We start from the raw sequence: 19214 nt of genomic DNA on the forward strand, positions 1-19214 counted from the left end.
GGGGAATATACTGTATATAAAATTTCAGATCACAATATGAAGCGATTTGAACTGTCTCCAAGCTAGCACTGCCTTCAATGCTGAGTAGATGTATTGCCACTGATACAAGTCCTACTAAAAGCATACAGTTTTAACTAATACAAAAGTGGCTTGTTTCATATGAATTCTTTTTTTTACACAACTAGAGTGTCTTGAATACCCTCCTTAAGTGCAAAAAACACAGATCACTTTACACTAATGTAGCAACAATGCATTCATATTGTTCTCATTAGTCATTAGTAGTCAACTTGCATAAGATACAAGAAAAAGCACAATGAAGCTCACAAAAATAGACTAAAAATCAGCCTGTTCTTGCAAAAAAAGAAAAAAAGAAAAAAATGCAGCATAATGGGGAAAAAAAGAAAGAAGGATTATGCACACCACAGAATTTTTTGTTCTTTAATCAAACTGGTTTAAGTGCTGCTTTTTTTTTTTGTTTTGTTTTTTTTTGTAAATCAAACTGCCTGGACCAGGCACAACTAATATTCAGGAGGCAGTGTGTAGCTAAAACTTCACTGAACTTCTTTTAATCCCCACAAATTATCTTCCTCTGTCCTGAGGTAGTTACAAAAAACCAACATAATGTAAGCATCAGCTACAGTTGGCCAGTCAGAGCTGAGGCTTTTGTTTTTCTGTTTTAAAAACTAGTTGTCAACTGGCCAAGACTACCTTTGATGGTGAAAGACAGCTGAGAATTTGAGTTCTCACTACACAAAAGAGATGGCTGTAGGGGGAAGAGAGCTGCTTCAGAATGTGACAATATGTTGAGTCCCATCAAGTTGGCTGGTCCACTGTTGAATTTCCCATGTTTATTCTCCTTTATTGTCTATAGTCACTGGGAGAAGTCAGGTAGGAGCTGAACATATCATCGTCCTTTGCTGTACCCAGGGAAGAACTGGTCAAGTAGTGTCTGCAGTATCTTGTTGGGAACCATGGTGTAGCCCTTCCCAAGGTCATGGCGGCAGGCAGGGCAGGTGAAGACTTCAGCTCGGAAGGAGCGCTGTAAACAGCTCTAAGACACGCAAGGAAAGAAAATTACAGCTTTTCTTTGTGCTGAACAACTAGCTAAGCAACTACTAGGGAGCAAACGTAGTGCTCAGCATAGCTAGAACTGTTACTAAGCTGTTACTAAGTCTTCTGATACACATTCTTGCCGTTACACAGAGGAAGACAACAAAGAACTCTGTTCTTGGCTACATTACAAGCAGTAAGTTTGGCATGAATGAAAGTACAGGTCACCAGGGAAGGACTCCACTTCCCCCCGCCTCTCTGCGGGTAGGAGAGCTCCGTCTGCAGATTCTTTTTAGCATTCCTGCTAAACTTCTCAAACATCCCAGCCATTCATTTCAAGCTATGACTCTGAATAGGCAGTTGTAGCTTATATCTAAACTTTTATGAACTTGCTAGGGCTTTGCAAATTCTTCCCTAATTCTTCCTTTCTTATTTTTTTTATCTAAATACTTTTTTTAATACTTATTTTTATTAAGCTTACTATGCACCCGCTAAATAAATAAATAAAGCTTACTAATTGTATACAAGACAAAAAATCCAGGGCAAATGTCTAATGGTGTAAGTACTAAACAAAACAAAAAACATGCAGTCCACATCTACTCCATCTTTATGAAAGATCCCAATATTCAATCCTCAAGGGGGATATGTAGAATAATCATACACATGGTATTCCACAAAATCTATACCAAACATTTACAAATAAATATCCTATTCCCCTCTCGGTTGTCCCCAGGTCTCCAAGTGACCCCTTTTTGTCCTTCCCTAGGCATGTGGGTGGAGAAGGCAGAGCAGAATCTCATGGAACAGAGCCAGCCTCTGGGAGCAGCAGGGGCAAGGAGAATCTCAGCTCCTGGGCAGCAGTTATAGTAGCAGACTGTTCTGTACAATTTGAACTCTGGACATTGTTTTCTTCCCTCATGGTCATTCTGTTGCCACCCTCATTATCCTTGTCCTTTGGGATCCTCACCATCTATCCAGCCTTCTTCATTCCCTTCCTCTCTTTCCTTTATTTTTTCCACTCCCTTACTTCTGTTCATTCACCCCATCATGATAGTCCTGGCCAACGTTCCCTCTTATTTTTTATGTCCATGTGCGGAATGAATTTTGTTATGTGCACCAATATGGAGGTGATGTGTGGTGGGGGTGGGGCCAATGGGTTTGGAGTGTGGGCGGGGGCTCAGGGCTGGGGTGCAGGGAGTGAGGGCTCTGGCTAGGGGTGCGAGCTCTAGGGTAGAGCCAGGGATGAGGAGATTGGGGTGCGGGAGGGGGCTCAGGGCTCGGGCAGAGGGCTGGGGGGTGAGGGCTCTGGCTGAGGGTGCAGGCTCCGGGGTGCAGGCTGCCCCGGGGGCTGCAGCAGGGAGAGAGGACTCCCCCCAGCCCTCTCTCATCGGGGCCAGGGGAGAGGCACCTCTCCTGGGCCACGGCAGCTCCGGCGGATCTGGGCTGGACTGGGGGAGGTGCGCCTCTCTCCAGCCATGGCAGCTCTGGCTAGGCTCTGGCTGCACTGGGTTGGGGGAAGGGCGCCTCTCCCCGCCTGTGCAGCCCTTGATAGCCTGCTGCTCTTAGGAAGACACTGTGCCTTACCCTAAGTGTCTGTACAGCATCTGGAACAATGGAATCTATTTTTTGTTCAGGATCTCTCAGTGCTAGCATATCATAAATAATAATAAATAAGTGATCTGTGTTGTATGAGGTGCTAACACTAGTCTTAAAAATTAAACTTTGAGTAAATTTTGTACTTGGAAGATATAATGATCCAAGTACAGTTAAACCAAATTCTTGTTCTTCTACAGAGCTAGTAAATAACCTCTCTCTCCAATGCAATGGCAGAGCTATTCTCAGGCATGCACATCCCTTGAACTGTGACCACATAGCTAATATGTAAAAACATATTGGCAGAGAAAACGCATGCAACAGAGATAACTGATATAACAGAAGCAGATGTGACATGTACAATGCAGTGTATGTGTCTATAGATACATCCCTATACACAAATTCTCTCTCTCTCTCTCTCTCTCTCTCTCTCTCTCTCTCTCTGTATATGCAAAGTCTTTACAGATTCTAGTAAACATTGGATTCCATAAACTGCCTGGTATCCAAGTCTTCAAGTCTGAAAATATGAAGTTTATGTATATGAAGTCTTATGGCAATAAACTCAAGCAGCTCAATCTATTTAGCTTAACAAAGGGAAAGTTAAGGACTGACTTGATTACAGTCTATAAGCCCTACTTGATAAATGGGCTTTTCAATCTAGCAGAGAAAGATATAACACGATCCAATGACTGGAAGTTGAAGCTAGACAAATTCAGACTGGAAATAAGATGTACATTTTTAACACTGAGGTGATTAACCGTTGGAACAATTTAACAAGGGTCATGGTGGATTCTCTGTCACCAGCAAATTTTAATCAAGATTGGATTTTTTCTAAAAGATATGCTCTAGTGTAGGAATTATTTTGGGGAAATTTTATGGCCCATGTTATACAGGAGGTCAGACTAGATTATCACAATGATTCCTTCTGGCGTTGAAATCTACAAATTTAATATGATTTCCCAATGGGTGCCCATCAAATAGTGTTAAGACACCATAACTTACTCAGGTAATGAACCAATATAATTTGTATTGCGTTGTTTTATCTAATCATTTGTTGTAGAATTTGATATGCTGTGTTCTTTCCTAAATAGATGAAATTAGGTCTGTCTTATTGTGCCAAAGTCTAGCTATTGGACCAAGTCAGTCCCTAGTGTAATTTCATTGATTTCAAGGAGCAACACTAAAGGAAGTTTGACACGTCTGTTTAAAAACAAACAACAACAACAACAAAAACCTAATGCATTTCCATTATTAAAAAAAATATAAAATGGAAGAAAATACGGATTACTCATTTAAAATAAACCATAAATACACCAAATTGGGAGCAAACGTATTGCATTCCTTGGTCAGAATGCTTGGTATAATTATTGTCTTGCTAAAATATAGACTGGCTCAGTTGACTGGTGCCTCAATGCCAGAATCTCAATCCAGAGCAGGACAGAGTTTGTACTTACTTTACAGACGTTATGGAGGCACTCTGTTGTCACTGGCTGGTAAACCAGCTCCTGGCAGCAGACACACATAAAGGATTGTTCCAGTTTCTTCAGAAAATTCTAGTGTAGGGCAAAGGAAAGAAAAAATGGGATGAGAACGTTCTACTAACGGCACATCCATGAACATGGCAAACACATAAGAACGAATAATAGCCTTGTGCGGATTGTCTAAAAATTACTGTAGCTAATGTAGTTTTTAACAAGGGCAAATCATTTGCCCAACTACTGTAGTAATCACGCCTACTTAAAATATGTACAAATTTAAACCTGGTGAGTCAAATTTTGCTTTCATTTACACAGCTATAAATCCAGAGTAACTGAGAACAGAATTGGGGCCCATAAGTGTTTGGAAAAAGCACAAAGACCAGCCCATTCTCATATGACAGCTTCTACGTTCATCCATATTTTATATAAATGTTATTCTTTTCCTAAGCCTTGGGCTCTAAGCAGGCCAGGAGTTCCCGAGTTAGTGCTGATTAATAATTTTGCACAAGTGCCAAGACACTACACTTCTCCAAATATGATTACATGACAGCTTGATTTTGTAGGTAAGCATAGTTAGCTTGTTTATATTCTAGCTTCCTTTTTTCATACCAGACAGTCTGAATTGCACATTTCTTCCAAAAAGCCCACTGGTATTGCTCCCACACCTGCAGAAATATTGTGTGTCTAATATAGCCATGCACTCACCTTGTGCCAATGTTAATCTATTTCTATATTCTGCTCACCTCATGCTTGCATGACTGAACTGTTATTTACTGTTTCTTCTTAGATTGTAAACTTCTTAGGGAAGAACAATGCTAAGCACATTAATAATAAATAATAAACACTGAATTTGTTATACCTTTGTTTTTTCAATTGGCTTTAAATTCGTTATTTTGGATATTTGGTTGGGTTAAGTCTTCCTCAACCCTTCATACCCATGACAAATACAACCTGACGGAGTGGCCAGGAAGCTGGTCCATGGCCATGCTAAATTTCCTGCTTCTCCAAATCCTCCTGGGAATCCAGAGAAAAGACGGTTACTTACCTTCTGTAACTGTTGTTCTTCGAGATGTGTTGTTCACGTCCATTCCACATTAGGTGTGCGCGCGCCGCGTGCACGAATCGTCGGAAACTTTTTCCCTCAGCGGCTCCCGTCGGGCCCGCAGGGTCTCCCTTCCCGCCAGAGCGGCGCCCCGCCCTCGCGTATATATACCCCTGCCGGCCCGACCCTCCCTCAGTTCCTTCTTGCCGGTGACTCCGACAGAGGGGAAGGAGGGTGGGAAGTGGAATGGACGTGAACAACACATCTCAAAGAACAACAGTTACAGAAGGTAAGTAACCGTCTTTTCTTCTTCAAGTGCTTGTTCACGTCCATTCCACATTAGGTGACTCGCAAGCTTACCATTGGAGGAGGGTAGGAGTCAAGGAATAACTGATTGCAGCACCGCCCTGCCGACCACTGCATCATCTCTGGTCTGATGGTGGACCGCGTAGTGGGCTGTGAAGGTATGCACTGACGACCAGGTGGCTGCCTTGCAGATCTCCTGGAGCGGGACCTGTGCCAAGAAGGCCGTCGAGGACGCCTGGGCTCTAGTGGAGTGAGCCCTGATCTGAGGAGCAGGCATGTTGGCGAGCTCGTAACACGTACGTATGCAACTCACGATCCACGCCGACAGGCGTTGCGTAGAAATAGGCTGGCCCTTCATACGTTCCGCAACGGCCACAAACAGCTGAGACGATTTACGGAAAGGCCGGGTACGGTCCAGATAAAAAGCCAATGCCCGTCTAACATCCAGGGTATGTAGGCTGCGATGGCTTGGGTCCGTATGGGGCTTAGGGAAGAATACCGGTAAACAAATGTCTTGCCCCATGTGAAAATTCGTAACCACCTTTGGGAGGAATTTAGGGTGAGGCCTAAGCTGCACCTTATCTTTATAAAAGACAGTATAAGGGGGCTCCGAGGTGAGGGCCCTCAACTCCGACACCCTCCTAGCCGAGGTGATGGCCACGAGGAACGCGACCTTCCATGAAAGGTGCGTGAGGGAGCAAGGCCAGGGGTTCAAAGGGCGGCCCCATAAGCTTAGTGAGGACCAGATTGAGGTTCCACGGGGGTATAGGAGGGCGCGAGTAAGGGAACACCCGCTCCAGACCCTTGAGGAATCGGACCACCGTGGGGTTGGAGAACACGGATCTGCCCGATTCCCCAGGGTGGAACGCCGAAATGGCGGCCAGATGCACCTTAATAGAAGCGGGGGCGAGGCCTTGACGCTTGAGGTGCAGCAAGTAGTCCAGAATCAGTGGTATCGAGGCCTGTAAAGGCTGTGAGTGCTGAGGCTCACACCACAGGGAGAAGCGCTTCCACTTGGCCAGGTAGGCTGCCCTCGTGGAGGGTTTCCTACTACCAAGGAGGATTTGCTGGACCTCGTGGGAACACCTGTGCTCCACCTCACTTAACCAGAGAGAAGCCATGCCGTGAGATGCAGCGACGGCAGGTTCGGGTGGAGTAGGCGACCCCGCTCCTGAGTGATGAGGTCGTGATGGAGGGGAAGGGCTATCGGAGCGGTCACGGACAGTTCCAACAGAGTTGTGAACCAGTGTTGGCGTGGCCACGCCGGGGCGATTAGGATGACTGTCGCCCTGTCCCTGCGGGCCTTTAGCAGGACCCTGTGAATGAGTGGGAACGGGGGAAAGGCGTACTTCAGGCTTCCGCCCCACGGGATTGCAAAGGCGTCCGCCATTGAGCCTGGACTGTGACCCTGGAACGAGCAGAATTGCGGGCACTGGTTGTTGCCCTTGCTGGCAAACAGGTCCACCTGGGGAAACCCCCACCTCAGGAAAATAGAACGGAGGATGTCTCGTCTCAGCCTCCACTCGTGCCTGAGGTAGGACCGGCTGAGACGGTCCGCTAGCCCGTTCTGGACCCCGGGGAGATATGCTGCCCGAAGTTGTACTGAATGGGCTATGCAGAAGTCCCAGAGGAGGAGAGCCTCGTGACAGAGGGGAGAGGACCGGGACCTGCCCTGCTTGTTTATGTAAAACATAGCGGTAGTGTTGTCTGTCAGAACTGACACGCTGTGTCCCCTTATGGTGGCGTGAAAGGTCTGGCAGGCGAGGCGAACCGCCCTCAGCTCCTTCAGGTTGATGTGGAGCAGCCGTTCCTCCCTGGACCACAAGCCCTGAGTGCGCTGGTCCCCTAGGTGCGCTCCCCAACCCAGGTCCGACGCGTCTGTTACTAGCGTCAGAGTCGGTTGAGGGGCGGCAAACGGGACCCCCGCGCAAACCTGCTGTTGATCGAGCCACCAACGGAGGGCGTTCGACACCCGAGCCGGGATCGTGACGACCATGTCCAAGGGGTCTCTGTTGGGGCGATACACCTGAGCCAACCACAGCTGCAGCGGCCGGAGTCTGAGACAGGCGAGCCCGACTACGTGTGTGCACGCTGCCATGTGCCCCAAGAGTTGCAGGCAACATCTGGCCGTAGGGAATCGCTGAATGGAGGTCACGGCCTCCTTGATAGCCAGGAATCGCGATACGGGAAGACTTGCCCGTGCCGCCACCGAGTCCAGGACTGCCCCTATGAAGTCCAGCCTCTGTGTGGGGACTAGTGATGACTTGGGCACATTGATCAACAGACCGAGTTCCCGGAATACTTGCAACGCCAGTTCCACATGGGCGCGGACCTCTACCTCCGACCGGCCCGCCAGGAGCCAATCGTCCAGGTACGGGTAGACGCGCATCCGTCTTTTTCGAAGAAAGGCGGCTACCACCGACATGCATTTCGTGAAGACACGTGGGGCTGTTGCCAGGCCGAAGGGCAAGACCGCAAACTGGAAATGACGCTGTTGGATAGTGAAGCGCAGAAAACGCCGGTGGGCCGGGCGAATGGCAATGTGAAAATAGGCGTCTTTCATATCGAGGGCAGCGTACCAATCCCCCGGATCCAGGGAAGGAATGATGGTACCAAGGGAGACCATACGGAAACGCGGTTTTTGCAAGTACTTGTTTAGCTTGCGAAGGTCCAGGATAGGACGGAGGCCCCCTTTCGCTTTGGGGATGAGGAAGTATCTGGAATAGAACCCTCTTCCTCTGAGGTCCAGAGGAACCTCCTCCACCGCCCCCACCTCGAGGAGGGTCTGTACCTCCTGCATGAGGAGTTGCTCGTGAGAGGGGTCCCTGAAGAGGGACGGGGGTGGTGGGTGGGAGGGAGGGGGCGAGGAGAACTGGAGGGCGTAACCTGACTCCACCGTGCGCAGGACCCAACGGTCTGATGTTATATGAGACCATGCACGGAAAAAATGGGACAGGCGGTCCCTGAAACGCAGGGGTGGATCCGGAGAAGAGATGGGTACGCTGTCCTCGATCGCAGCTTCAAAATCCTTGTTTATTTCCCGGCTGCGGCTTGTTTTGGCCCTGGTTTTGGCCTTGGTTAGGCGTATTGTTGCGCCTACGCCTATTGTCCCTGCCCCGTCTACGGTATGGTTCCTGCCGAGGGCGAGGATGGTACTGCCTCTGTGGAGGTTGGGGCTTGAACGGCTTCCTCTGTGTCACAGGGGTGTGCATCCCTAAGGACTTAAGGGTAGCCCGAGAGTCCTTGAGGCTGTGCAGCCTGGCGTCTGTCTGCTCTGAAAATAAGCCCGAACCCTCGAACGGCAGGTCCTGGAGGGTATTTTGTACCTCCGGAGGAAGGCCAGAAGATTGCAGCCATGCAGAGCGTCTCATCACCACACCTGACGCAATTGTTCTAGCGGCTGCGTGGGCAGAGTAAAGTGAGGCTTGTAAAGAGGTTTTGGCCACCGCCTTCCCCTCGTCCACTATGGCCTCAAACTCAGGTTGCGAGCCCTGAGGCAAGGCATCCTTGAACTTGGACACTGATGCCCATGAGTTAAAGTTGTGCCTATTTAGGATCGCTTGCTGGTTTGCTATCCGCAACTGGAGGCCTCCGGACGAATAGACCTTCCTGCCAAATAGGTCTAGTCATTTTGCTTCCTTGGCCTTGGGTGCTGGGGCCTGCTGGCCATGCCTTTCCCGTTCGTTAACCGCTGAGACGACCAACGAACATGGGGTCGGATGGGAGAAGAGAAAGTCAAACCCCTTGGACGGGGCAAAGTACTTTCTTTCTACGCCTTTTGCGGTTGGCGCAGAGGAGGCTGGCGTTTGCCATACGGTCTTATAGTTTGCCTGGACCGTTTTTATGAGCGGGAGTGCGATCCTGGAGGGACCCTCTGGGCTCAGAATGTCCACCATCGGGTCTTCCTGCTCAACCGTCTCCTCTGCTTGTAGTCCCAAATTGAGGGCCACCCGGCGGAGCAGGTCCTGGTGCGCCCGGTGGTCAATAGGGGGAGGGCCGGACACTGTCGTGCCCGCCACGGCTTCGTCCGGCGAGGAGGAGGAGGTCATGGCCTTTTGAGCGTCCTCGTCCTCCTGTAGCTCCTCCTCAGCGGGGCGGTCCTCCGGGGTGCACCCCCTGCCCCGAGTCTGGGACGGTGCCGGGCTCGGTGCCGAGTCCGCCCTCTCTGTGTCTGGTGGTCTGGAGACCGTGGCCTCCGCACGGGAGGTAGGGCGGCACCGTGGGGAGCGGGACCGGTCTCCTGAGGGGCCCGATCTCGAGGTTCTGGACGGAGGGCCTTGCTGATGATAGGCCCACGGCGTCCAGAACGGCCACTGTCCAGGATGGCTCCAATGTGGCTGCCAAGAGGCCTCGTGCTCTCTAGCGGCATGCCCTCTGCGGCCATATCTGGAAAGACCCGAGCCCTCTTCCGATGCTAGGGACGGTGACCTAGAGGGCCACGGCGGTGCCGTGGGGCGGTGCCGGTCCGGTGTCGGGGAGCGGTGCCGTCGGGACCGGGACCATGAGTAGCAGCGTGCCGATCTGGACCTGGAACGGTACCGTTGACCGCGGGACCGGGAGCGGCTGCGGGAGTATGGTCTTGGGAGCCTCGCCATCGAAGCGTCCCGGCGCCTGCTCGAGCCGGGCTGCTGGGGCGGTGCCAGGCTCGCATCGGGCCCTGACTGTTTTGTGGTCCGTTGTGCGGCGGGAAGCCGGGAGTCCACTGAGGCGGAGCTCGACTGGGACCGGCGCCATGAACGGTGCCGAGATGGCGACCGCGACGGGCGCATCATCGCCGGTTTGCCCTTGGATGGCAGTCGCGGCGGAATGTCTGTAGTGCGGAGTGTGCTCTCGGAGGACAATTCAATGAGGTCCTTTGCTGCCTCAAATGTGTCTGGGGTGGAGGGCTGTTCCAACAGTTCCTCCAGCCCATCCTCCTCACTCGACGCGCTTGTCCCGGGGCTCGACGGGCCCTTCGGCGCTGGAGCCACTGGTACCGGGACCTGTATCGGGGCCGTCACGGCCTTGGCCGCACTTGCGGTCTTCGCCGGTGCCGCCTTCTTGTGTGGGGAGCGCCCCCGGGCCTTAGGCTGGCCCTTCGACTTGGCCGGTGAAGAAGATCGATGCCGGGCATGTTCCCGCATTGGCGGTACCGTGGGCTTAGTCTGCGCCGCCGGTGTCGGGTCGCGGACCGATGCCGGGGCACTCCGCACCGAAGTGGACGGTGCCGCGGAAGAGGGGGGCTGTAACGCCGCCTCCATGAGGAGCTGTCTAAGGCGAAATTCTCTCTCTTTTTTAGTTCTGGGCTTGAAGGCCTTACAAATTTTACAGTGCTCCTTCTGGTGAGCTTCCCCGAGGCAACGGAGACACGACTTGTGCGGGTCGCTCACTGGCATAGGCCTGCGGCACGCGGCACACGCCTTAAAGCCTTGGGCGTGCGGCATGCCCCGCCGCCCAGGGCCGGTGCCGGGGTTGACCAAACCCCTATCACCAAGAGATTTTGGTCCTTGGGAAGAACTAATCAACTACTTAACACTAAAACACTTAACTATATTATGAACTGCTAACTATTGCTAATGGCTATGCTAAGGGACACTCTCAGGCGAGAGACAGAGTTGTTCCAACGTCGCCACGGGCGGTAAGAAGGAACTGAGGGAGGGTCGGGCCGGCAGGGGTATATATACGCGAGGGCGGGGCGCCGCTCTGGCGGGAAGGGAGACCCTGCGGGCCCGACGGGAGCCGCTGAGGGAAAAAGTTTCCGACGATTCATGCACGCGGCGCGCGCACACCTAATGTGGAATGGACGTGAACAAGCACTCGAAGAAGAACCAAGGTTATGAAAAAAGTACTAGCTCCACATTAATGTTTGTTAAAACAGTAAGACCTAGGGATTCTCAGCAGGGGTCAGGAAACATGGGTTATGTACCTGTATTAAGTGATCATTTTTCCCTTTTGAAGCTCCCTTTGTCACAGACGTGCAGTATTCTAGCAAAGTGATCTCTACTTCTCTACACAGAGGGGAGCAAAGCACCTAACCCTTTCCTAGAGCAAGCCACCTCTGCACCTGCTATTGTACTCACACAAGGATTGTGGCTAGTTTAATTACTTTCCTCTATGCTGTGAAAACAGATGAAAAGAACACTCTGCAAACGTAAATGTTCATCCTTACATCTCAGTCTTCCAAAGCAACCCATTGGGATGGGGCAAATTTGTACTGGGTATTTTAGAAGCACAGTAGGCCTTACGCAGATTCTAGCTCTGATATTTTATTGGCTCAGAATCTCCTCACTCCATACAGAAGTAAAACTGGAATTATGATTACACAAAATATAGACCTTGAAAATATTTTTTTAAAATATCAGAATTATTTGATTCAAACTGAGCCATATATACAGTACAAGTGAAAACAGTAGACATCAGTGTACTTTAATGGTCAAGAGGTCCATTTTCAGTGCAGAGAGCTAGCTGCATTAACATTAGTGGGAGCTGTATGGAAATGTATATAGTATCAGGCAGTGTCAAAATTATAGGTAGGAATCTAGAGGAAAACTACTTCCCAGTAACTGGATTTCCCACAAGCTAGTATTTTCTATTGTTACACATACATGTCACTATACCCTTGTGTAATGTATAACTTTAGGAGTCAAACCTCTCCAATCATTTAAAAAAAGTGAATACACATGCCTTGGAGGGAACAGAGGAAAATGGCTCATAACTTTATCTCAGCTCCTGTATAGCTACTTGTCTAGCAGCAGTGTAGTGGAGAGGTATCTTAAGTGGAAAAACAGGGAACTACAGGTGCTTTTGCTTTCAGAGAATTCATGTTAATAATAAGTAAATTGGTCCTGCTACTTCCCAAATACACCTCTACCCCGATATAACGCTGTCCTCGGGAGCCAAAAAATCTTACTGCATTATAGGTGAAACCGCGTTATATTGAACTTGCTTTGATACGCGGGAGCACGCAGCCCCGCCCCCCCGGAGCGCTGCTTTACCGCGTTATATCCAAATTTGTGTTATATCGGGTCGCGTTATATCGGAGTAGAGGTGTAAATGGAATTTTTTTGGTGTTCATTTTTAGGCATCCTATTTTCCTGCTTTGGATTTTTCTGTAGTGTTTTTTGTTCTGTCCTTTCCCTCAGTGTGTCTGGAAGGACCAGCTAGTTACAGGATATTATAAGGAGTTTAGACTTTCCTGAAGAAGACACATATAGATACTGTGGACTGATTGGTACCAAATACTGATGCAGGCATTTAACACAGCTGCTGATAGCTGGCTGTTGGAGCAATGGCTCTGCAAATTGTTTGTGTACTCTATTAACATTAGGTATTTTTTTCTCTCTAGGATCAATCTATAGACTACTACTATTTCTACATCAATCTACACATTCAAAGTGATTTACCTAATCAACTAATTACTACCCATACATTTTCTTTGTGTGTCTATTCCCATAAATATTGTCCTCTACTGGACATTACATCACCCATATCTACTCAGGTGTGCTCATGTTATCCTCTGATGACTGCAGCTTGGAGAACAATAAGGAGGGCAAAGAGGGAGAGATATAGAAGAGGGAGGTGAGATGGAAAGAAAAAGGGAGGCTGGGATGGGGAAAAAGCAGAGGTAGGGAGGGGAAAAAGAAAAAAAATAAGATGCAAAGAGTTAGAGGGAGGAAGAGAAGAGAAACAAACAGAAAAGGGCAAAGGTGAATGAGAAGATGGGAAGAAACGACTATTGATGATATCAAACTCACTTACCCATGGACTATCACCAGCTACTCATATACAGTAGTATTACAGCCAAGCATGTAGGGCAAAGGTGGGCTTTTTTTTTTTTGGTATTTTTAATATTTAAAGAATTTGTAATTGGGAGGCAGAGAGATGCTCTGGGGAAGGCATAACATTTCTTAGTTTTTCATGACTTGATTTCTGACCTTCAGCTTTACTCTCCGTGCTTTGGTTTCTCGATCTGTAAATTGGGTAAAATAACTACCACCCAGAGTGTCATGAACATTAATGTTCACCCTGGACTATCCCTTGTTGTTTCCTTAACATTTTATGTACTTATACTGTACACTGTGTTTTACATACACCCTTGCTGTCTTAGGGACTGATCTTGCTGCCCCATATCATGTGAATAGGGATTGCCCCCAACTAACAGCTGCAGGATTGGGCCCTTAAACGATCTTTAGCCTGAGAGATAAAAACATACACTACCACAAATAATGTGTGTACTTTTTAAACTAACTTGGTATCTGAACCTTTGGATATGACTATCCACATCAGGCCTTCCCAGCGTTTCTCTACTATCTCCTTTTTGAGTTAGAACACAAAATTAAATTTCCTGTCAATTAAGTAAAGACAGTATTACTGAGAAGCATTATCTTTCCTCTTATGTCTTATTCCTCATGCCTGCATCACACAGAGGACATATATTCACAATGTAAAAGATGACAGAGATAGCAACTGTATTTGAGTTTTTGTGTACAAAAAAAAAAAATTAATAATAAATAAATAAATAAAATCTCCCCTCCCCCCCCCCCCATTAGCATTGGTGTGTTTCAAGTATGAGACAAGAGTTAATAAAATCTCTCTTTCAAACTATGTAGGCTAAAATTCCCGCTGACATAAAAATGCAGAATAATATAAGCAAGCTGCAAACATACTGGTCCTTCCTTAAGTGAAGCAAGCACTTCATCCCACAGTTTCTGGTTCAGACAGTCTTCTCTTATCAGCCACTGCTGTTGCTGGGTTAGCTGAAAAGCCTCTCCTTTCCCTCCATCTCCCATTCTCATGGTTTTGGATGTGTTTTTAGGCTCCTCTATACCCACTGAAAAATATTATCAGCAGACACAATAAGAGCAGAGTGTTAGTTTGAACTATTAAGAAGGGAACACAAAGCATCTACAAGTCTTAAACAGGAATCTTATTTGTGAAAAACTGTAATAATTTTTTCCTATTCAGCTTTATTCTGGACTGCAGCACAAGGCTACACATAAGACTGTTCATTTTTTTCTTTCTGAAAAAATAGAAAAAGTGTTAGGAATGGAGAGAAAAATTATACAGTATTTTCTTTTCTCGTACAGTTTTATCCTTTCTCCCCTGCCCAGCACTGAACAGGATCCTATGAGGACCAACCTCTCCTTTACATTTAGTTGAACACTTGCTTCACTAACATTTTTTCTTATTTCACATTCTTATCCCAAATGGCTTCCTGTTTTCTCAGCAGTTTTCATATTCTTGACTTTAAATATATACAACTTGACACAACTCTACCTAGTGTCAAAAAAATAAAAAGACATACCATTATCAATTGACCGTTTCTGGTTTCCATTGCTCTGTCTGGTTGGCTCCTGTTTCACAGTTTGCTTTTTAACCTTATCTTTCTTCTCTTTACTAGCCATGGCTTCCAGATAACCTTCTGGATACTAAACAGAAAAACAAAGATTTATTTTTTTAAAAGATAAAACAAAATCTGCTGGAATATGGGGATGTCCATTTCCAAAGAAAACTTCAACCACAAAACCTACACATTGAAATAATTTCAAAGGACTCACATAAGCAAGAAAATGAAGTTACATGTGTAACATCTATTTTTAGGGAATTGTAATTCAGTCATAAAATCTGATGAAGCTTGATGTAAAAGGGACCAATCCAGTGAAAGATATCCATGGCCTTCCAAACTCCACAAACCACAGAGTTAAAGCTGAAGATGCTGATTCTGTGACAAGGTAATCCATCCAAGGAAAAGGTTGGCCTGTTGAGAAAGGCAATACTGCCTTGAATCTTCCCAGCTCCAGAACAGGGAGTTGGCAAAGCTACTTGGGGGGGGAGGGGGGAGGAAACTCATGTGAAATGAGTTTCCAGTTGCCCAGAGGTTCTGCAATCCTGAGAGATTGGCCTCTCTGTGGGAACTCCACAGTCATTGGGTACAAAGTTGGGAAAAATAACAGACACAGGGACATATTTTTTTCAAAGTTATCAGGGGAGATACATTTAAGGCTCCATTTAGCAACAATGAAACAACTCATATGAGTAGTATTTAAAATGAGAAATAGTTGTCCTACCGGGCTCTCAAATAGTGACAAACACATAAAAGCAAGGTAATTCAGTGTTCAGGCCCAAAGCTCCAGCCATAATTCATCCTGCTTTGCCGAAATATTGCAACGTTTTCTAAACTGCTGGAAATCTTAAATATTTTGTGAGCTTACCACAATGAGTATGTGAAGAATGGGGATGGAATTTAACTGACTTTTTTAAAATTAGAATTTAAGTTAGACTCAACTTATTTGAATAAAACGTTGAAACAAGTTTGTGAATTTAGATTCTAACCTGTACATTCAGACCCAATTTCTTTGACCGTTCTATTCCTTCTGAGGTCCAAGGCGCAGGTTCAACATCATCTCTTCTCAGAAGATAACGCCAAACTAAGAATCCACATTTTCCAATTTCTGGCCAATATTTCACCACCTAAATCACAATAGTTCCAGTACTAGTTTATGCATTTTCTCCAACAGCTTATAAAATTGTGTCATACTAGGTCCCCAAATCAAATTCAAGCAAATCTTGCCAGAAGTTGAATGTTCTCACTTCACTGGATTTTCATTATTTTACCATAAACCATCAAACACACATAAATAGTCATACTGTATATAGATCAAAGACAACATAGCAGACTTGATTCATATTATATACACTACAGTTTTAAATCTTCTTTTCCCTCCACTGTCAAATGGTTATTTCGATAAATGTAGAACAGTATGTTCAGTGATATACATTCTTATGCTAGATGCTAGGATTTTAAGAAGTGTGTGAAAGATTTTTTTGAGAGGCGTGGGGTTAAAAAAAAAAAATCAATGGATTCCCAGGGATCAGTTTGGTTCTGTCCATGTTTGTAAAAACAGCTTATCTACTCAGATTGATATATTCTTGTTATTGACTACGTTCTACTACTGTTTTTTTGCTTTGAATACTTTAATTTCAAATAGTCTTCAATACAGAATGAGCTAAGCTACATAATCTTTACTAAGACACCATGATCACTTTCTTCCAATGTAATAATAAAGGCTATGAAACATTAGAATCTGAACAGCATTTTCCTCTTAAAATGCAATAAAGTAGGTAGCAGAAAACTGTGTACCTTATAAATGCCATCATATCTATTGCCTTCCTCGGGGGCGTATTTGCTGATCCTTCGTCCTTTAGAACTGCGCACCACTCGAACTGGTTTACCAGCTCTCCAATTCTTAGACTCTGCTCCATTTTTATCATCCAATGGAGCATCACAGTTTAGGGCCAGTGCCCTAAAAACGTATTAAAAAGTCTTCATATAATATAATGCATCATAAAATATAATGCTCAACATGAATGTGACTAGGTCACGCTTTATTTGCCTTCCCAGATTATGCTTTCACCATCTAGCAGAGGGATAGATAACCAGATTTCTAGTAAAGTCCTCCCCAAGGAAGTGGACTGAGGCCAGAAGTGACCATAGGAGTTTTCTAGCATCCATAATCAGTAACAGCTCTGCCATGCATGACAGCGGGAAAAAATGGAAATGTGGAATTTTGTTTTAAGTGTTCAAGTAGAAAACCTTAGGGATGCTAACAGGCAAAACATGATGGCATGCAAAAAGCTGAACATTATTTATATTTTAGAATAGTTATTTCTCAAATAATGTGGCAGGAATGATAAAATCTGAATGACCAGCTATAGCTAAGGCAAAGTTTATATCTCCCTATTCTTCCTTCCACATCATTTCAGGTTATCAAGATTCTAAAGTGGCATCTTTACCAAAAACAAATAAACAAACAAAAAGTATGGGGAAAAAGTAAAATGTATATAGGAATTAGTATTTTAGCCAATAAACAAACACATGTGAAGATATAAAACCAGTCAAATAGTCACATCTGGAAAAGGTATGCAATAACTGTCCAACAGATCTCAATAACTAAAGCATTACTTTTCTTTGCCTGTGAAACTGCCAAAGAATAGGTACTGTGTGAGCAATAACAATTTTAAGGTTAGGCCACTAGCCATCTACTGGATTTCAGAGCTCAGGCTCCAGCCCGAGCGGGAATGTCTGTACTGCTATTTTTAGCTCTGTACCACAACCCCACGTCAGTTGACCCAGGCTCTGCAACTCACTGCCATGGGTTGTTTTTTTTTTTTTTTTTTGCTGTGCAGATGTACCCGATGAATAATACTTTGAAAATTTTTCATTATCTCAGGGTGAGAACCTACAGAAAATAAACTAGTTTTCCCGTAAAGAATTCATCACTGTTTGAACTCTAACGAAGTTTACTAATAGATGTTTGCCCAGGACTTCTTGGCCACGCCTTCACAGTTTATTTGTTTGGTTTGATCAGCGGCTGTGCATTAACACTTTGCTAGTTTGCTTTGGTCAAGTCTCATGTCAAAGAGGACTAGATCAAAGCATACTAATGAATTGTTAACAAATGGCAGCAGAGTCCATAACGTTATTGTGACCAGTGAGAAATTATATATTTTTTACTTTGCCTCTGCCATTAATTATGCATTATTTTACTGCGACAAAATTGTATCAATTGTCATAGTATGAGGTTAATGTTGAAGAGCACAACTCACTTGGAATATCTTTTTAAAAAATAGTTTGTAACCTATTAGCAGCCTGTTCATTAATTATTATTATCTAAGTGCACCCTAGCCATGAAGACTACAATTTGTCTTAATTGCAAGTCACTGTAGCTGAACTATATCAAATTCTTGAGACCAAGTTTTCAGAAAGAGTATCTACGTGCAAAAAAGTCATGCACTGCTATGCGTACAAAAAGTTTGTGATCAAATGGTGGCTGTTCAGATATCTAAGTTGCCTAATGCATGAACCTAAGTCGTCTTGTTCTGAAAATTTGGTCCCTTATGTTTAATCACCAGAGAAGTCAGGTTAACACTCAGAAAAGAAATATGGTGGAATTTCCCATATGAACTACTATCTTATTAAATTCAGAAGATGCCTTTTGAGGAGATGCAAAATGAAGCTTCTCAGTGACTTTAGGTCATGTATTCATATACAGGCGAATGTACAGGATTGGATACTGATCCCCTTTCCTGAATAACTCTGCCTAATCTTGTCCCAAAAACTGGTCATATGTTATTTGACTTTCTTCTGTACATAATAAACATGCAGCCATGTTCTGTGAAAAATTGCAATACTTCAGTTTGGGAACCTGGAATACTTAAAAGAAATCTACTTATATGAACACTGACTAGCAAAACACAGATAGATGAAATTCCGTCTTTACAAGAATATCTGGATCATCATCGCTTTAATGAGGAGTCCAGGGATAAGGGCTGACCATTTAAATGCATTGCTGTACTTTGGAAAAACTGATGAATCATCAAAAAGCAGAAATGTTTTTTGTTAAAATCACAGTTAGTAGGCTTCTCTTTCTTCTTCAATGCAAAAAGAAATGTTTCTGGATGTACTGATTAAATGACAGAGATCCTTCACATTGAGTTTTGGTGGAGATATTAAAAGGCTAATGTGAAAAAGTGCAGTTAAAGAACAAGTGAAAGCATTTAATGAAATCACTCAGGAGAGCTATAACAGATCTGTTCTCCTGCTTGCGAATGAAAATCAGCTGACAGGGCACTGATGCACTTCATCAGAGATGATGTCATCAGAAATTCCTTTATTACCCTGTGCTGGTTGGGGAAAGAATTATCATGTTGCCTGGAATCCTATGTAAATAAGGTAAAGAATGGTTGTGAATTCTAAGGAATTTTGT

General features: G+C 45.4%; 1 protein-coding gene across 1 annotated transcript in view; it reads right to left on the reverse strand.

The window, feature by feature from the left end:
* Positions 1-421: 421 nt before the first annotated feature.
* LOC112116424 (E3 ubiquitin-protein ligase UHRF2) overlaps positions 422-19214 on the reverse strand; it is a 191476-nt gene continuing 172683 nt past the window's right edge. Inside the window, exons 11-16 of the mRNA XM_029914317.1 lie at positions 16589-16753; positions 15781-15918; positions 14753-14876; positions 14115-14278; positions 4098-4196; positions 422-1051 (exon numbers count right to left, since the gene is read on the reverse strand). Coding sequence (XP_029770177.1) covers positions 905-1051; positions 4098-4196; positions 14115-14278; positions 14753-14876; positions 15781-15918; positions 16589-16753 — 837 coding nt within the window. The 3' untranslated portion in view covers positions 422-904. The remainder of the gene's footprint in view (positions 1052-4097; positions 4197-14114; positions 14279-14752; positions 14877-15780; positions 15919-16588; positions 16754-19214) is intronic.

This window comes from Terrapene carolina, unplaced genomic scaffold (assembly GCF_002925995.2).
Source record: "Terrapene carolina triunguis isolate 2854851 unplaced genomic scaffold, T_m_triunguis-2.0 Scaffold35022, whole genome shotgun sequence".
NCBI lineage: Eukaryota > Metazoa > Chordata > Testudines > Emydidae > Terrapene > Terrapene triunguis.